The sequence below is a fragment of the Hakea prostrata genome, chromosome 2 (genome assembly GCF_041222555.1).
Source record: "Hakea prostrata isolate BN-2017 chromosome 2, UWA_Hpros_2, whole genome shotgun sequence".
NCBI classification, from domain to species: Eukaryota; Viridiplantae; Streptophyta; class Magnoliopsida; order Proteales; family Proteaceae; genus Hakea; species Hakea prostrata.
Window position 1 is genome coordinate 70,177,134 of NC_142601.1, and position 19,990 is coordinate 70,197,123.

Consider the following 19,990-nt stretch of genomic DNA (forward strand, 5'->3'; position numbering starts at 1 on the left):
AACAATAGCTTCCTCTATCCCTAACCCACTCAAATAAGGGTTTTCATAATCAACTTCCACCTCAAACACGTTAAAGAACTCAATTAGGCCATTATCACTATCCATTCACTGTTTAATGTGATCCTCCCTCAGTCTCATCTTATAGTGCAAATAAACAAGTTCTTTTAGCCACTTCACACATAATCAGTTGCGCCTCTTCGAGTGAATAAGGTTGAAAGTGCTTCACGCTGACACCCAATGGCAAAACATGTCTACGAGAGCACTTTACATGCAATCACTGACACGTTGGGTGAGTCGGTCCCATATTACAGCCTCCACTCAGCTGAAACAAATATATTGAATTCAATTAGTAAGGTTATAGTGTCATACATAAGTAATAGGCATAGGAGAAAAACTAAAAGATAGGATATATATTTGGACTAACCCCCAGTGGTGGTTTCACGAGCCGATATTGCCACGGAGTGACCAAAACTCCCATTGGCAACCCTAAAGGACTTCATTTAAGATAAACAATAACTAAGCTAGTATGAAATTAAATAATTAACCTAAGTCAACAATCTCACCTCCGAGTTGATGATTGACTATCAAAGAGGATCTTGTTCCATCCTCTCCACTACAGTCTAGACCACAATTATCAAATTTTGTATAATCCTAACGAAAAGCTCATAGTGGTACATGGAATACTAACAAGGAATAAGAAGAAATAGTGAGAAACACAAAACGAATAATAAATTAAAGATTAAACCTACTAACTATAAAGTATAAACTCACCAGCCTTAAGTAGTGGATGTTGCAACTATTTCTCCAATTTATCTTGGATGATGTCGAGGAATTTTTTTGTTTCCCCTTAGGTAGACCAACTGAACCTTCTACTTCATCATGTCAAGTGAAACCCATATGTGTGGTAGAGTTGGTTTTCTTTGTTGATCTACCATTTGCAGTACGTGGTGATCAAGGATCTTTATTACAATCCACATACTAACTCAAAAACCCTCACTAGGAATGGGGTTAGTGTTGCCCTTCCACCTGAGGTTGAAGAAAACCTCCCCCCCCCCCAATACCAGGTCCTTTGATGTGAACAAGGACCTCAAGCCAGCCTTCTTGCTCCCAAAGCTCTGCAATGCAATCCAATTGGTTGCAAACCTGATCACCCCCACACCGCTCCCTCACCAATTGTAGTGCAAATACATGGTTATAGATGAAGGTTCTAACCTATCGTGCTCGATCCACTACTCCTTTCGCAATCTTCACTTCACCAATATCCTTCAACATCAGGTCAATGAAGGTTCCGACCTGTCGTGCTTGATCCACCACTCGTTTCGCAATCTTCACTTGACCAATGTCCTTCAACATTAGGAATGTGTAGCACAAGAAGTCCAGAAGAGCTTGTACTTGGGATTTTCCATCATCTTCATCCCAAGCTTTTCGAAGTTGGACCATTATTTGTGACAAGTTGGAACATGATCCACTCCAGCTCTTTCACAACCTTTTTTAATAGCATATAAATATACTTTGCATCCTCTTTTCCCTGGATGCGTCCACTGGCTTGAGGAACACCGTCCTCCCATCACAGTTCAACATGAAACTAATGATGGATTATCTAGTGGGACCAATTCAACCATCACACATAATGACATAACCCCCGTAATGATCCCAAATAGGCTTCAAACCCTCAATGTATGTCCTCAAATCTCTCTCATGTGGGTTTGTCCCCCGCACTCCACTACTTAAAACGTAAAATTACAATAAAAAAAAGGATGCTGAGTTAATACTTGGCTACAACCCTTAAGGAATAGTGTGTAATGGGGTAAGCTGCTAGAAAACAGCAAGAAAAGGTTACCTCAAATCTCTCGCAATTTTAGGGTCTCCAAGGAAGAAGAGTTCTTTTTTTTTGGAAAAAAATTCAGGTTAAAAGATGAGACCGGGTTCTGGGCCAAACCTAATAGGATTTTTAATTCACATTTTACGTCATAAAGAAAGAAAGAAAGAGGACAGCAGATTGGTCCATCAAGTTCCCTTACTGCTGCCCCTCAAAGTTTAGGTAAGATGGAGGCAGCGGCTAGGGCTCCAAAAATTTTAAAAAAACAGCAACTTACTTGGAAGTGGAAAATCCTGAGTTTCAAGGGTAATGGTCACAAGCTTTTGTTGAAGATCTACAGAAAATTGAAGAAGCCAAGCTGCAAAAAAGGAAGAACCAGCTCTTGCAACAGAAGAGGAATAGTAGCTTATGTTTTAGTGAAGAATCCTCCAGAGGAATGGATAGAAATTTTAGAGCCTGATGTCTGCTACAATGTTGTAAGCTTTGAGAGGTAATTGCTCAGAGTAAGTCGAATATATTGATAGCTCCATCAATTTGAGAAAATCCTACTTTAAGTAGGAAAAGGAATATAAATATAATTAGGAACAGAAAACCAATCTAGAAATGAAATAGGAAATAAAAACAAGGTAGAAAATAAGTAAAAGAGGGAATCCAAGACTCCAATACAAAATAGGAGTGGAGTCCCAGTGCGAATAGGAGAGGGATGATGCCTCTCAATGCCATAGATTGACAGAAATTTTTTTGTCCTTCTCTCAACAGTTTTAAAATTAATAAATTCAGCCAGGAGTCCCAATTACAGTTAATACATTAAGAAATAAGAAACATCATTTCAAATATAGGCTTGGAATGCCAAAAAGTTATCCCAGAGTTCTTTTCCCCAGACTAAGCTTAAATAAATAATGCTGAGACCCAATTCAGAAAACATAGCCAATAGACAGAGCATTGACATGTAGATGATAAAGTTTAAACAATATGGTTTTCTTTTCTTCTTTTTTCTTTTGGGGCGTGGGAGATGTTGGTTATTTCCACATGAATGAAAGTAGGACTTGGTTAAGAGTAAGAACCAACCTTGTGCACCATGTAAAATACACTTCTTTTTGGTACATATAAACAACACTTTGATCTCAAAAATTGTGCCATAATGATCAAATTGATACCTGTTGACGAGTTATGTAATCTGACTTGATGGAAGCTATGGATGACAAAAGCTCAGGAAGAGGCAACAGTTTTGCAACCTCACGAACTGCGGCTTCTTTAGCTTCAACGCCTAGGTCTTCACCCATCATTATGGTAACATACACAGTAATCTCAACCTAAAAAGGTCAAACCCTGAGAATTAAGAAAACCAACTAAGAAACCTGTGAAATTTCACTCAAGCAATGATACAATTTCCTTTAAATAAACCAGCAAGATCATTGTGTTTTTAAGGAAAAAGAGAACCAAATCTCAAACAAACTAAATGAAAGGACTACTAGATGCAATAAGCTGTCAATTAGAAGCAAACTTCTGCTGGAAGAGACTACCAAAAACAATCTCATTGGTTAAAGCCAGTTTTCTCAAGAAACAGATGACTGATGAAAAATATATCAAAGCTAATTAGAAGTTGAGAAATGCCTGCCTTGAAACATGGATGAATCAAGTTATTGTGATTTGCTCCGCCAGTTTTAGTCAATTTCTTAATTAGTTATCATTGGATATTTGTAGGTTGTTGTTAGATATCTGTTGACACTTGACAGAGTACTTGCAGAGTTTGAGGAATATCTTCTTTGTAGTACTGCATTAGCTCCTAATCCTAGCACAACCCATCTAGGGCTAATAATAACGAGGAAGATGAGATGGAAACAAAAAGAGTAAGAGAAAGAAAAAGTTTTGAGGATTTAGAACCATCACAATAGACGTCAAAAAAACTATATCCAAAGTTTGGAATGAATTCGAAAGGATTGCTCATGCCTTCATGAGGATGAACTTGTGAGAACCACTTGCGAGCATTATGAAGAAGGCCTTCAATGGCTTTACTTCTTCGGGTAAAACTCATTTGAAGGGAAACTAAAAAAACATAAAACAAAACTGTAGCAGTATGGCCCACAAAGATGTTGGTCAACAGCTTCTTACACTCTTGAACATTACGCCAAGTAGATTACTAAGTTGTCAAACTACAGGTTTACCTAAAGCATGCACAAATGGATTTTGTTCAGATGATTGCTTAGCATCTTTATTCATTGAACATGGCTGCGCATGGGTGTTGAATCCGGTGCCAAAGGCCTCCGTACAAGCAGAGTCCAGGGGGTACTTTTCCTACACAGTCTTATCCCAACAATATTTGCCAAGACCCAAGAGGCTGCTTCAATGCTTAACATCGGTGCTACAACTGTGGTCCATCGATCGTTGCGGCTTGCGTCAAGGCCGACCCCTATGGCTAAGCATGTGTTTCTTTTTCTTTTTGGATCCATTACCAACCCCAAGTAAGGGAGCAGAAAAAAGTAGGGGATAATGTAGAAGAGAAGGGGAAAGTGAGGAAGTTCACTATGCGTGTAAACTTAATTGAGATCTGAGAATGGAAGCAGGCCTGAGGAGTATGAATACAGTCTCCAGCTCTACTATTGCACTTGTGGCAGGTATCCAGTATTTAATTACATTGTCCTTGTCCTCTGGTCGATTGTGCTGTTATAACAGTTGGGAAAGGCAGCAGCCTATTAATTCTGTTCCTCTCTAGAGATATTGTCAAGAGTCACTAACTTCTGCTAACGGGAGCTGTTGTTACTCTGCTTACTCAAGTCAGCGGTTCCGAGATATCTTTGCAATTGTTGCCTTATTATAGAAAGTCCATAAATGGCAGTAGCCATTGTAGTGTATGTATAAAAATTGCAGTCTAGGTAGACATTAATATTGGTGCATTAGAGTCAAGAAGGCGCAACTCCATATTGTTACAAGATCAAATCATGACAGAAAATAAAATCATAGTGAATCTCGGAATATATAATAGCTATGAAAATTGTCATTCATCACAACCGGGAGAAAGATAAACATCAAAGCTAAACTGGAAGTAGAAAGAGGTGGCGTTTACCCGTACCCCAATATGCCACAGAAGAAAATCACCTGCAAGTTTGTAGAAACAGGTGGTATTAAAATTTGAAGCACTTGAATCGTAACAAACACGAAGAGAATTCAACAATTTTAAAAAGGTTAAGAAAATCGATCACATATGACGTGAACAGCTAGAAAAACTGAAGTAGTCAGGAGATCTTACTTCGTTAATAAAAGATTGATCTAAGTGATGATTCTGACATTTATCACCGGTCAAGCCACGAGTTACGGTTCGAAACTCAACAAGCGAGAGGAGAGCAGCGACAGAGATTCCAGATCAGGAAATGAAGGAGAGAGGGGGGATTGGATTTCCAGATTTAAGTTAGGTGACTAGTGGAGAGAGAGAGAAATCGGTTCAAAATTGAGGGGAAAAATGAATACCGGAGAAAGGCGAACGGAATTCGATCTGCAAGACATCCCGCTGAGGCGATGGAGAGACGATTCAGAGGGAAATTGTGTTTAACTCATTTTTTCACATGGAAAATTCTTTTCTTTTTTTAATTTCATTTTTCCAGTACGAGTTTACGCGTAATATTGATTTCCAGACAAAATAGCCGTTCTTTACCCAAAAAAATAAAAAGACAAATAGCCGTCCCATAGTATTAAAAAAAACTAAAATAGTATATTATTGCAATAAATTCCTTTGTAGTAAGAGAAAATTTAAATGAAACTTACATTTTATTTTTTTTCTTTTCTTTTCTTTTCTCTTCCTTTGTTTTGAGGGGTGGAAGTGGAACGAATTTGCGATGAGGCCAAATGCAACGCTGAGATTGGCGGTTAGAGCCAATCCTGACTATGCCAGTGGGCCTAAAGTTCTTTTTTTTTTTGGGGTAAAAGGTGGGCCTAAACTTCAATGAGATCGAAGTGGGTGAGGCCCTTGCCATCAGAAGTGGGCTTTTAGAGACCACGAAGTGTGGGCTGGACTTTTTAAGGCGGAGTCGGATTCCCACTCAGTGATACGGTTCATCTTGCATCAGGACTCAGGAGCTCTCTCACCCCTTTTTATCTATCTATTGTTTTGTCCGACTCATACCTTTCAAGCACCCACCCAACCGAGTGTTCCTTCTCCTAAAATTCCAGGGATGCTAATCTGTAGCACATTCCCCGGCCAAGGAGGCCTTTTCACTTGAGGGGGTAATGGTTTGACCAAGTTCCACTCACTCTCTGAGGGAACCATTGTCTTCAGCCAGTTCTTCGCTTCTTCTTCAATGAAATGGCGATTCACCAAAAGAGTAAAAAATAGGGAAAAAATAAGAAAAAAAAGTTTGGTTATGATGAGCTCTTTCTACCAACGAAATGATTGGTTCTGATAGTTCCAAGTTGCTCATGTCCAAATGAGTTCAGAAGGGATTTGGGCTTAAAATTATCGTCCACAGACCATGATAGGATCAACCCATTAGGTAATGTTGGGTGTTTAACCAGAATCAATCCAACTTGATCCTACCACCTTGTGGGTGGCATGGAACGATGCTTCGAAGGTTACGCTCGGTTCGCTGCCCGGCGAACCGAGCGAAATGGCGAATAATCGCCGAGATCTCGGCGGCGATAAACTAGACATCTTTCCCTTTCTCTCTTTCTTCTTCTTCTCCGGCAAAAACGGCTGCTAACCACCTCAGACTCAAGGAGCAGATATGTCTTTTTCTCTCTCTCTTTCTTCTTCACCGGCAGAAATAGCTGCGTCTATTAGCCTGCTACCCATCTCAGACTCAAAGAGCAGTAGAAAGAAGAAAAAAAAGTTTTGAAGTTTGGCCGGAAAATCGTCGATTTTCAACGATTTTCCGACGAAAGTTTGAAAATATAGTCTGAAATCGTGGTTTCGCCGGAAAATCAAAGTTGAAATGTCGGTTTCACTCCCATTTTTATTTCGCCCTCTGGGCAAAATGGGCGATTCGCGAAACTGCGTTTCATGGTGGGTGGTGGCGCTGGGAGTCAAGGTTAAGTAATTAATTCATCCTTGCCTTACTCAACCCTATAAAGTGAAGGATAAGACTTGTCTAACTTCAAGATCAAACCCACGACCTCTACAGTCTCTACTGAGAGGGTTGATTATCCTTTATTGCAATTAATTTGTTGAGTTAGAAAGTATTAACTTTTAATTTTCAATACGTTCCACTCTATTCTAACCATAAATCATGTTTTTCTTTTTCTCAATATCCAAACAATATTAAGAACTTCTTCAATTCACCTAACATTGAGAAAATTCCAATGCTAAGGAAGTTTACATGTAAAAGGCTACACCATTGTGCTAGAAGCATATCCACCTAAAGTTGCCTTTATGGACTAGTGACAAACTTTCGATACAACAAATCAATCACGGTTGGACAATTCTGCTATGAAAACCTGGCTCGGCTGTTGATAGATTCTAGGCCAGGCCGGATTGGGCTTGGACTTGGGCTTGCGAGCGATCGCTAGGCTCTGCATGTCAGCCCAGATTACTTTGAAAGTGGTTTTGAGTCTTTTGACTTTTATTCCTTTTTTTTTTTAAATTAAGATAAGAATCCCTCAAACCTAATGGTCATAGGTTCGAAAATAAAAAAAAGTAACAAAAAGTCTTTTGCTTTTATCAAAAGCAGAGAAAAAGGCGAGGCGGACACGTAGGAAACCCTTTTCCGTCGGATCTATGTCCTGATCAAATATAGGTGCATGAGCTACGAGCTGAGGCTGCTGAGCTGCAAAAATGTGAAAAACTTGACACTTTGACATCATTCGTTGATTATGTGATCAGCCATTCAGCCGTTGATGGTAAACCCAAAGGGCATGCATGATTGGGTGGGATTCCGACATTCCGTAAACCATCATCAATTGAAGAAGTTTCATTGTTGGTAGCAGCTTCCGAATCGGCGACCTGGTCCGCTCCTTCCCTACCAATTACCTTGAACATCATCGTGTACAGAAAGATCATCTCATCCCAACTGCCTTGAACATTGTATACAGAAAGTTCCTCAACTGACCATAGAAGCTCTTGTTCAATTACGTGAATGGTCTCGAGACTGGGGCAATATGTGGGTCCCTGTAAATGAAATTTTATAAAATAATAATAATAATAAGAGTTAAATTAAAAATTGCATGCTTTAGTTGATTTAAACTCCGAATTACATTCTTTAGTGTCCAAAATTAGATTGTACATACATTCTCAAAATTATAATACACACTCCTAATATTCAATCTAAAATTCTGTTAATTCATTAGTAAATTATATTACCTTGGTGGGTGAAGGGATTACTTCCCCCTAATTTGGAAGGATTTAAATAGGAATAGTTATGTCATTTGACTCTAATGAGTATAATATGATTATTATACTTGTGTCTTGGGCCTGTTTGATTACATGAGTCTAGAGATTTCAAATCCATTATATCATATTTTATAAAATGAACTGTTTGGTTAATCGAATATGTGGAATGAAATTTGTGGAATAATCTATGATTTTTGTGAATAAGTAAATGTTTAGCTTTTTGATAGCATGGATGAAATATTTGGATTTCACCCCATACCCATAAATCTATAGATTCACATTTTTAGTGTAAAAAAATGAATCTAGAATTAAGTCTAGAGATTTTCACAACTAAACGGATATGCATGAATCTAGAGATATTAAATATCTGAATTCATATAACCAAACAAACAGGCCCTAGCAGAATCTTGGATAGAATGTTAATAGTTTACAGTTTGTTATTTTGAGAGTGTACTATCTATAATTTTAAAAGCATGCAATCTAAAGTTTAAATCAGCTGTAGTTTCATATATTTACATGGGAATCTTCTTGAGATCGATCAAGATAAATCGATCAATCATGCAGTTACGGCCAATCAAGCAGAGATTCGATTGGCCTTCCAAAGAGCTGACATAGAGGGCTTACACCAACAGCACCAGCAAAGCTGTACGACATACGATCATCAGAAGGAGTAGGGCATGCAACAAATAATTTAGTCTAAAGATAACATGGCAGCTTCACCTTTTCAGAACTTTCTAACATTTTAACACGTTTGTTTTGGTGTCTGCGTGAACGTCAAAACCTGCACACCGTTTTAGCAGTCAAGTCTCCATTTCCGAGTCGTTGTACATTTTATATTTGGTAGTTTCGCCCATGGTAGTTGATGTGCGTTTCACTTCTAAGTGGATAAAGTAAGATTAATCTCCTTGTAGAACAACTCAATATCTACACGGAAATAGAATATAAAAAAGCAGCAAACCCAAATTGACGTCGACTGCCTTTCTTTTCCCTTCATTTCCTTTTGTTCCACTTCCCAAAGCTTCCACTAATCGTGTTTCTGCCCTCTAACTTATAAAATCTCTCGTGTTTCTTTGCTTGTTTATGCTGTTCTGGAGATTGAGTGGTAGCTCATGTTTTGCCAACAAGAAGTAAAAGAGCAAGTCAAGCGATGAAGCCACCAGTTCTTTTGATCTCAAACAAGATACTGTTGGTTCTTCTCTCCGTTTTTCTTTTGTTGAATTGCTTCGTTCTGTTAAGATCAGAAGCTCAAACCTTACCAGATACTGAAGGTGCGTACTTAAAATAATCATTCAGCTCTATTTCCCTGTGAAAAATCTCTCTCTCTTCATTATTTTTTTTTTCTGTTTCTAAACTCCAAAAGCTATTAGTTTTTCTGCAACTTTCCGTTTTATAATTGTGTTCCATTCGATTCTGTTTAAGAGTTTGGCTTGGTTAGTTTACCATCTTCCTTAATTCCATTTATCTTTCGAAAGTGCATGAACGATTGCCCTTTCCAGAATCTCCATCGAAAATTGTTATAGCTAAACACTGCAACTTATTAAACAGTATGTTGTTCCTTCACCGTTTTAATTTGAACTGCTTTCTATTGATTATATGTCAACTCTAACTGTTTTAGTTATTAGAGTTGAAAGTTGAAACCCGGTGCCTTTTCCATTTATCAGGTTAATGTCTCATTTGAACTTTGAATATTTTCTGTTTCTTCACCTTCTCCATTGTGTCTTAGAAAATATCAACATTTTTTTTTCTTCATAACCATTTTTATAGTACGTTTTAGTATTTATATTAATTCATATGTGTCTGCATGGTACAAATTTTGTCCTTTGTTTTGGGATAAAAATTTAGTACAGCTGTAAAATTTTTTTTTTTGGTAATTGATATAATTATTTAAAGCTTCATCATTCTCATGTACGTACGGTCTTTGTCAAACGTTTATTCTATTAAAAAAAAAAAAACCTTTATCTAAGAATTTGGCAACGTAAATATGCATTGGCTGGTTGAACAAGTCTCCTTTTGAATACCTTTGCAAAGTCATGGATAGACCATGGTTGTCAACTTTGACCAATCTATGTGTACATATATTTGTGAGTTATTTTTCAACACAAAAAAATAAAATAAAAATCTGTGAGTTATTTAGGCCAGGGGTGCCAACCCCGAGCGAACGGCCCGAACCGCCAAGGGCCGAATTGGGAGCGTGGGCGTAGCCACAAAATAAAAAAAAAAAGTAACAAGACCCAGAACAGGGAGACAAGACAGAAGAAGGAATACGAAGAAAACTAATAAATTCATGATAACCAAGCAAGTACGTACGGGAGACAAAAACCCAGAGGAGGAGCAGTGGACCAAGCAACCAAGAGAGGACACAGCAAGCCAAGGCCAAGTCACTATTCTCTCCGAAACCCCCCCCCCTCGAACAAACAGACCAAACCCCGAATGGGAAGGTGGAAAGACAAGGTGGGTTGGGGGGGCCCAAAAGACTGGATATGTGGACCCCAAGGAAAAACAAAAGCCAAGGCAAACACGAATGGAGAACACACGACCGCAGGGGAACGGAGCAGCCCAACAAACAAAACAGGACAACAGGAAAAGCGAAATACCACAGATGAACTCCAAAAAGGATAGCAATCAATGGAAGTTAGGAGGCAACCCAAATTAGCCCCACACCCCACCAACCGCGGGGGTTTGGGGCAAACCCTCCAAATCTGTTGAGTCACTTAGAGCCATCCATACATCAATGTCTGGAGGTGAAACACCCTATTAAATATATGGTGAAGGAAATGTTAGTGTTAAGGTTATTCTCTTTTTGACGATAGAGAATCTCAATTTCGTTAAAAAATTAAATCAATGTAGATTATGTGACCTCATAATAGGACGCCATAGGTCTTAACAATTGGTGTATGTGGTATTTCTTTAAAAAATAATAAAAATAATCGTAGATCAGGTGAAAAAATATCCTATTTTTAAAAGAATTTTGGATTAATTTTTTGAGTTAATACTTATTTATTATTTATCTAATATAACTAATTAATCAGGAAAAAAAATCTTTTGATGTACAAACAATAGTGTACTTTTATACCAAATAGAATGTAGTAATTAAATGATTTACTTTAAATTTAAAATAAAAATCTTCAATAGTCTTTTGTTTTTATATTTTCTCAACTATTTATTTGGTATATAAACACACTGTTGTGTACAGTAAAAAGTAATTTTCCTAACCAACAGATTGTTCATGTCAATTAAGAGTCTATTTATGTGAACTAGCTAACCCACGCTTTATCATGGTAAATAATTTACAGTTCAAGCATTGAAAAGCATCGCAAATAAATTGAACAACAGCTATTGGAGCGTGACTTCAAGTTCTTGCAATGGAGGTGAAGGTTTAAATGTGACCATTGACTCTGAAAGTTTCAGTAAAGTCATTTGTAACTGCTCTTCTACTGATTGTCATATCACAAACATGTAAGGTTTCCAACTTAAAGTTTGTTTTCAATTGGTTTTGTTTTGGGATCGGAGTTAATGTGTTAGCAAGATGTTTATCGTTATCTTCTTCACATTCTTCTTTATTTTTTGATTCCATTGGATTTCAGTCAGCTGAAGGCACTAAATATCAACGGAATTTTACCTGAAGAGTTTGCTGATCTTCCTTATTTGCAAGAAATGTAAGTACTCTTCCCTAGTGAAAATACCCAATTAATCAAGTTACCTAAAGAGTTATAGGAGACTTAAAATTTGCTTTTTAAGGCTGGAGATTTTCTCATTGTATTTATAATTGTATAAACACTCTTGACCTTGATAACATAAGAGTCCTATCCATCGTGATGAGGAGTTTGGCTTTTATGCATGCACCAATCAATTAATGTCTTGTATTCGTTTCATGGGACAAAATTTGACCTTTTGAGTCCGAATTTAGGGTAGAGGTATGTACTCCATTTACATTTGCCCACTACATACATATGGGACTTTAGTGGGTAGCTCTCTTTAATTATTTTTTGATATTGTTAGAATTGAGAGGTGAGTTTATCTTATAATTTGTGACAGAAGTATGAGAAGAGCATGGATTTTGCTTGAGAGCAGCACTGCTCCAAGTAGTCCACATCAGGACCATTCACATTAATGGTCTAGATTTAAAATAGACCCAACTTTAAATCTATGTTGTGGATTGTGTTGCTCCCAAGCATTTTCCTGGGTGCATAAACATCTACCTTTCAAGGTAAAATTTGTACTTTTATATTAGCATGGGAGACTCAAACTTTTGACCTCTTAATAAATGGTGTTATTGTCAATTAAGCCAACTTTTTGATTTTACCACGCTCATTACTTCTCAAATCGGAATTACATCGGACAATTCTCCTTCTTTATGAATCATCTGACCTGGATTGATTTATAAATTGATTCCCGATTCCGAACCGATTCGATTTTGACCATGGTAAAGGTTAAAGTCTACTAGTCTAGGTACCTAAAACCGATTCCGATTAAAACGCTATATTACCGATTCCGTTCCAGACCCCGTCTTTTGAAATCTCGACGAGGCTATAGAAAGCCTCGCCGCCTGGAGCCAGGGAGGGGTTTTGGCGCCATTTTCAAATCGTTGCATCTAGCATATGAACTGAGAGAGAAGCATGTTTTTGTGAGCAGAGACCTCAGCCGAAACTATCTGAATGGATCAATTCCTGCTGTTTGGGCTCAGCTCCCTCTCGTCATCATGTGAGTTACTTACTCTTCTACCTCTTCTAGTTGCGTTTTTAATTTTCTAACTCTACAGATGATTGGATTTAGTTCTTCACAAAACCATTAAATCAGGATACCTAACGTAACCGACAATGGTGAATTTCAGTTCACTTTTGGGAAACCGCATCAGTGGATCAATTCCGAAGGAGATCGGTGACATCGCTACGTTGGAGGAGTTGTGAGCATCGATATCTTAAGCTTCTCGGAAGTTAGGACAGTGAAATGACTTCTTAACCGATTTTTTCTCATTTAAAATTGTCAATTGCAGGGTATTGGAAGATAACGATCTCGTAGGGACCCTTCCTGAAGAACTTGGTAATTTAACACGGTTGAAGAGATTGTAAGTTTTCTCTTCTCTTCCAGTACATTGTTTTGCGTTCATACTTACATTTTGGGTGATTATCTTGCGCATTCTTGAGCAATTGAAGAAATTTTGTGTTCCACAAATACTCAGCTGGGGAACTCATATTGTTCTGGCAGTCTTTAGTTCATGGGTTCAAGTCGTATCTCAAGTAGTTGTAACTGTTTTAGTTTACACTAATGAAGCTGCACTTGCAACGTGCTGATATCTATTTGAATGTGAATTAAGTTTTGCATTACATGTTTTTTTAAACTAGGACAGTTCTATTGTTTTAAGTGTACCTTGGTTATTAGTAGTTCTTTTTACAATAGCCATCAAATTATTTTTTCCTTCTGGTTTTATGGGGTTTTTCCTTGTTTTTTCCTTTTATAGTTGAGAAGGGATTGGGGACGTAATCACATTTTTCAGCTTACTCTATAAAGGAATGTGTTATGTGATACTTCTCTTGTAAAATTGGCAATTTTAGTGTGATCTCTTTTGTATGAGAATAAATAATACAAAGAGATTTGTTTTATTAATAATTGATTGGAGAGAGGCTTTTGTTTATTGGGGGAAAAAGAATTACATCGGATTTAAGATATCAAGTAATTATTATTTTTTCTTGAGAATTGGATAGGAGAGAAAATAAAAGATATCAAGTAATTATTATTATTTTTTATTGAAGAAATGGGAAGGAGAGAAATAATGGTGAGAATTGATAATTAACTGAGATTTTAGGATTACGATTTTAGACATAATTAATTGTATATTTTCAATGAACGTTTGAGGTATTATTGGAAGAAATACGTAACCATCTTCCATATTGCACTTTTGTAACAATAGTATGATAGAAAATAGAAAACAGAAGGTGGTAGCCTAGCTCTTGTCGAGGAACATTAATAATCTAGAATAAAGAAGGAAAGAAAATTTATTGTGATTAAATCACTCAACCCCCCCCCCCCCCCCCTTTCTTCTCCTTTTTCCCCTCATACCATGGCCTGCAAGAATAAGATAATTTGTACATATCTTCTGAATATGACACGTTATTGAGCTTGCTTCAAAATGGGTTACAACATGGATGTAACAGACATGATGTTGGTAGTCATAGCAGCTGTTAGGGACAAAATTTCATTCAGTCCCCTGAGCTTTGACTAGAAGGTAGAAGAGTGCTTAGATGGTAGATCAGAATCATGCCCTAAATATTTGTTCTTTCAATTAGGTAGTAACTGAATGAAGCTTTCGCTTTTAGAACAGACTCATGGTTCTTAGTTAGAAAAAAAGGGAAAACCCATCTATCTAATGGTCAGGGTCCGCTTTAATTTCAAATACTAGAATGAGACAGTAACCTGTTGTCTCATTGAGGTTTTGAAGAGTCCATTTATGATGATTTGGCTTTCCAGAGCTGAACAAACATCCAGAAGATGATGATCTACTGTATAAAAAAAATTGAACTGCAGGTTGAGTCATTGGGGATGTAGATAAACCGATGAGGTGAAGCTTGACTTTTGACAGCAAAACTATATGGTTAAGAAATTCTATATGATACAAGACAGTGACATGAGAGAGTCCAATGCTGGTCAAAGTAGTTTGCATACAGTCTCTTTTGTCACTGTAAAGAATCAACAGCAGTCCACAGTAATCTTCAGAGCACAGGCACAATAGATAGCTGTATTTGATGATCTAAGGGTTTTTGTTGATTTAGATGTTGAAACAAGTGGATTCATGAGATGCTCAAAGTGACTTCAAGTTATTTTTCTCTTCATAAGGTTCATGATGCCTTCTTTATTTGTCAAAATATGTATACAGTCTTGTTAAAAGGTTAGTGTTGGTTCATACTTCATATGATGTGATGATGTCACATCCCGCAAAATTCACCCAGGGGATACTGTCACGACCCCAGTTTTCACAGGCTTGGTGGGGCCCACATCATAACATTCAACTAGGGCACGTGACAGCTCCACTTCATTAACACCTCTTTATAATAAATAAAAACAAAATGCTAGACAAAACATTTTTCCCGGCAAAAGAATATATAGCTGCACAGTCCAGTTATATAAACATCAAACATAACGAAAGGAATATGAGATTACATCTTCATCTTTAAAGGCATTGACAGGTGGCAACATCTTGCCTTTATCATGAATTTAAGTACCTGTCAACATTTACAATAATGAGCTTTGCAGCCCAGTAAGCAATAAAGACAACCATGTAAGTAAGTCAGGCAATTCATTATGCATCGATTATCACATCAAGATCATATAACATCATACATTCCAAACTTTCCTTTCTTTTCTTCTTTTCCTTTATCATTTTCCTGTTCCTTTTTCCTTTTCTTTTCCTTTTCCTTTTTCCTTTTTCATTAAACTAGACCTAAGCGCTACCTGTAGAGAGAGCACCATCAGTCTAAACCACACAAGTGGCATCAGTCTCAACCACACAAGTGGCATCAGTCTCAACCACACAAGTGGCATCAGTCTCAACCACACAAGTGGCATCAGTCTCTTGGCTCAAGGCCAGGTGTTCTCTACAGGAGGCCATCATCAGTCTAGTATATCTTTCCACTTTTCAGTCTCGCTTCATGCCCTCCCATTTGGGTACATAAGTACCAGGTCTTACAGAAGCCATTACATTTTATTCCTTTCTTTATTTCTTTTATTTCCTTTCTTTTCTTTTCACTTTTCAGTCTTGCTTCATGCCCTCCCATTTGGGTACATAAGTACCAGGTCTTACAGAAGCCTTTAACATTTTATTCTTTTACTCTTTCTTATATTCACTTTCAAAATTGCCTTACCATGCTCTGCATATTTCCATGTACATTTTTCATTTCAAACATCATTCAGTTTCATCTGAACACAATTCATGCAATTCAATCATTTAAATATAAGAGCATGACAATTCCATATCTGATAAGCATAAGCATCATTCAGTCTCATCTGAACACAGTCATCATTTACATATGGGAGCATGAAAATTTACATTTAACATGCATAAACATCCTTGCAAATTCATGATTAACAGTTCAAACACACTATCCACATTCCATTTCAACCAATTCAATCTAATCATTGAACTGTCATCCAATTCCATGCATTTTGTTCAATACACAAATTGCATCATCGAATAAATAACATAGACTTTATGTTGCCATGTGCATGCTACATATCTATTAAAGAAAAACACCAACTTATCATACATAGGTTGGTCAATATTACTTACCTGTTCCGTGCGTGTCCTGACCTTGGTTCCATCATAATTCGCTCTCCTTGCATCTCGACCGATCAACGGAAATTACGAAAACGCAGGGGCCAACAGGGAATTTTCCCCCTTTTTATATTATTTTCTCTCTCTCTCTCTCTCCTCCTTTCTCTCTCCTCCCCACGGTTTTCTTCTCTCTCCTCTTCTCCACGTTCTCCTCTAAGGCCTTTAATGGCTGCCCTTTATCTCTATTTCCCTCTATGCTTGACTTCACTTCCACTTCTTCTCTCTCCTCTAGCTCACTTTTCTTTCTCTCCTCTTGCACGTTCTGTCTCTTCTCTCTCTCTCTCTCCTCCTCTCCTCTTAATTGCTTGGTACTTCTCTTTCTCTTATTCTGTCTTTTCTTTCTTCTCTATCCTCTACTTCTCTTTCTCTTATTCTGTCTTTTCTTTCTTCTCTATCCTCAGCTTCAAACTGTTTCTCTGCAATCTGATTTCTGCAAATCTCCAACCCTTCGCTTTTCTCTCCTTTCTTCTACTCTTCTTCTCTTGCTTCTCCTGCACAATTCTATTCTCCTCTGCCTTCTTCTCTCTCTCTCTGTATATATATATATATTTTTCTCACTTCTCCCTTTTCACTTCTCCTCTGCTCCTCTAATGGCTTCCGCTCCCTCTCTCTTTCCTCTTTAGTCGGTTCATCCCTCTTAGTCGGTCCTCTTATAGTATGTATAATATATATTATATATAATATATATATATATATATATATATATAATTATACATATAATATATATTTAATTATAGGACTAATGGGCTTTGTTATGGGCTTGTGGGCCCGCTGTAATATCTTATGCAGGGCCCACTCTGAGGTGCTAATATCAGTACCTCTGAGTTCCGAAAATCATGCCGATCATTTTCTCGTTTTCAGTTCAATCTAATTCCACTGTTGTGGGACCCACAAGTGATGTTTGACCTTGACCACAATGACACGTTCACCCACAATAATAAAATAATAATAGAAAAAGATGCGGGGCATTACAGATACCCTATTTGGATTACCTGGGGAAGTGATCCATGGTCCCGACGATCCAGTTTAGGAACGATCATAACCACTTATCACAATAATATAATCAAAAGCAAGAACAAATCTTTGTATTCAAGTAATTTAATAATAAAAGTCAAGAAAGGATCTCAGAAGGATAAAAAAGAATATTAGAGTGCGGAAAACGATACCAATAGAATAAATAGTCAACATGCGAAATGAGGCGGAAATCCACTCTACAACAACAACGGAAGGTAGATCGAATAAAAATAAAGGTTACAACAAGTTCCCAAATGACAGGGGAACAAACTAAACTACGGTCTCAACGAATCCACTAAGAGGTCAAAAAGAGAATGGGTCGATATCCCATCGCTGGCACACAAAGTACAAAAGCCGAACTGCTCTTGATGAATATTAGTCTCGTACTGATAGTCTTCACCGTAGTCACCATAACCAGTGGTGTATGAGTCATCAACTTGTTCTTCATAGTGTTGACCATCATAGTCAACAGTAGTAGTACCTGCAGCAGAGTCTAGTAAAAGATGTTGCAAAAAGGAGTGAGGTCAAAAGAACTTAGCAAGGCAAGTTATTCGATAATAACATAGATACATAATGCAAAACATAGCATAATGCAAGATGATATGAAACAGACGATGCATGTATGAATCTAACTTTATGTATGTTGGTCTTTATGGCAGACATGCTTTAAGTCATTGCACCATACTTTTCTTTGGGTAGGTCCGGTCACTCGGCTCCGGTAGGCAATGGGTCTTGCATCCCTTAGGATAATCCATGGCTGGGGTTTAAGTCACCGCTCTCTCACATAACCATTTGGTATAAGTATTGGTGCATGTCACGGTAAAGCCTAGCCGAATGCAAGTCATCTACTCAGTCGTATCAAGTCAGATCCAGATACTTCCATTCCTCGCCGCTAATGATCATTTCCAGTATCCTTCACACTAGAGTCAGCATAGTCCCTGACTACGGACTCATCAACCCTATTGGTCATCCACAAATAATAGACGGGAAGCTCTCACATCCTCTCACGGGTTGGTTACCAGTCTTGAGCGCCCGTGAGCCCAAGTTTAGTTATTTGCAACCCAACCAATAAATGGCCTCTATCGAGTATCCACAATGTGATCTATGTCCTCTCACGGGTTGGTTATTAGTCTTGAGCGCCCACAAATCCCCATTACTACCATGGGTCATTCGGTCTCAATGCCCTTCCGATTCGGGTCTGATACGACAAGGACATTCTAGCCAACACCACTAGACAAGTCCTATGTATGACATCCAATAATCCGGGAAAGCGTCAATGGGCACCATCGGAAACATCCCATACTATTCCCTCTGATGTCCAAGGACAAAAATGTCAATAGGACATTCCCCAAACCCAAATCATACTATTCAATCACATTTCCAATTCCATCATATCATACACAAATGATACATCATCATATAGAAAGACATATCACATCACATGATTAATCATATATGTAATTAACAAGAATGAATAGTCATGATAACCAAAGAATGTATATAAACATGGTACTACTGTCTTAAAGTACATACAACAGTCGTATGATGTTAGAAATACAACAATTATGATGAAACTACTAAGTTTCCAACATAGCAGCAAGATTCACATAAACTACGTAATTATGGTAATAACCGTCCTTACCTTAATTCGAGATGAAGATAGTCCAAAGATCAAAAGAGAATGGTCCTAAAGATAGTAGTTAGACCCTAGACAAACAGAGATGCAATATTAGAAGAGAAATCAAGAAAATCGGATGTCGAACGGATCAAATCGGACAAATACACAATGTTATATTCCTTTGGTTGACTGGCTTGGTTGATGGCTTGGTCGACTGACACAATCTACCAAGCAGTCGACCAAGGGAACAGTGTCGGGCTGAAATAGTGATTTTTTATCTGAAACCTATCTTCCGGAGCTCAGATAACTTCGTAATTTGGAGGGATTGTTAGGAACAATAAATGAACACTATCTAACAAGGAATTAACATCACATAATGGTCTAATTAGGAATCCCCAATTTGAAACCCTAATCTCTAAATGCTAGAATCATAGTTTTCAATGAAATCAAATGCAAATGCAAAGAGAATATAGGGATTCAAGCAATGAAATGATGGACAATAGATAGATTATGATCAATTACTAACCTAAAATCAGACTTAGCATACTATAGAAATCAGTTTAGGTTAAGAAATCAAGTTGCTATGAAGAGAATTATGTAAATGCATAGATAAGAATCAAAATGGGGGCATAACATAGATGGATTGAGAGGGGTTTAAGCAAATGAAAAGGAGAAAGCTCATAAAGTGGTGGTTGCAAGGTTGCAGCACCATCTTCATGGTCTCAACAGCAAGGAAGAGAAGAGGTGAGAGTAGATTAGAGAGTGAGTGAGAGAATACATACCTTGGGGATGATCTTGGGAATGAGAGAATGATTCTTGAAGAAGATCTTCACCAACACCAAGGAATGGCCTAAGAGGAGCCTCTCCACGTTCCAAGAGAGTCCCAGCAATATAATA

General features: G+C 37.7%; 2 protein-coding genes across 5 annotated transcripts in view; one reads left to right on the forward strand and one right to left on the reverse strand.

The window, feature by feature from the left end:
- The window catches only part of SEC6, a 62,968-nt gene extending 57,548 nt beyond the window's left edge, over positions 1-5,420 (reverse strand). The window contains exons 1-3 of one of the 4 annotated variants that reach the window (XM_089146421.1): positions 5,067-5,420; positions 4,890-4,915; positions 2,977-3,132 (exon numbers count right to left, since the gene is read on the reverse strand). In XM_089146421.1, coding sequence (XP_089002547.1) covers positions 2,977-3,105 — 129 coding nt within the window. In that variant the 5' untranslated portion in view covers positions 3,106-3,132; positions 4,890-4,915; positions 5,067-5,420. Of the gene's footprint in view, positions 1-2,976; positions 3,149-4,883; positions 4,916-5,066 lie in introns of all 4 variants that reach the window. The other 3 variants (XM_089146420.1, XM_089146422.1, XM_089146423.1) reach the window with 3 other exon arrangements.
- A 3,649-nt stretch (positions 5,421-9,069) lies between these two features.
- The window catches only part of LOC149026177 (putative LRR receptor-like serine/threonine-protein kinase At1g53440), a 28,964-nt gene continuing 18,043 nt past the window's right edge, over positions 9,070-19,990 (forward strand). The window contains exons 1-6 of the mRNA XM_089146429.1: positions 9,070-9,403; positions 11,429-11,591; positions 11,720-11,791; positions 12,768-12,836; positions 12,967-13,038; positions 13,129-13,200. Of these exons, the coding sequence (XP_089002555.1) occupies positions 9,283-9,403; positions 11,429-11,591; positions 11,720-11,791; positions 12,768-12,836; positions 12,967-13,038; positions 13,129-13,200 (569 nt within the window). The 5' untranslated portion in view covers positions 9,070-9,282. The remainder of the gene's footprint in view (positions 9,404-11,428; positions 11,592-11,719; positions 11,792-12,767; positions 12,837-12,966; positions 13,039-13,128; positions 13,201-19,990) is intronic.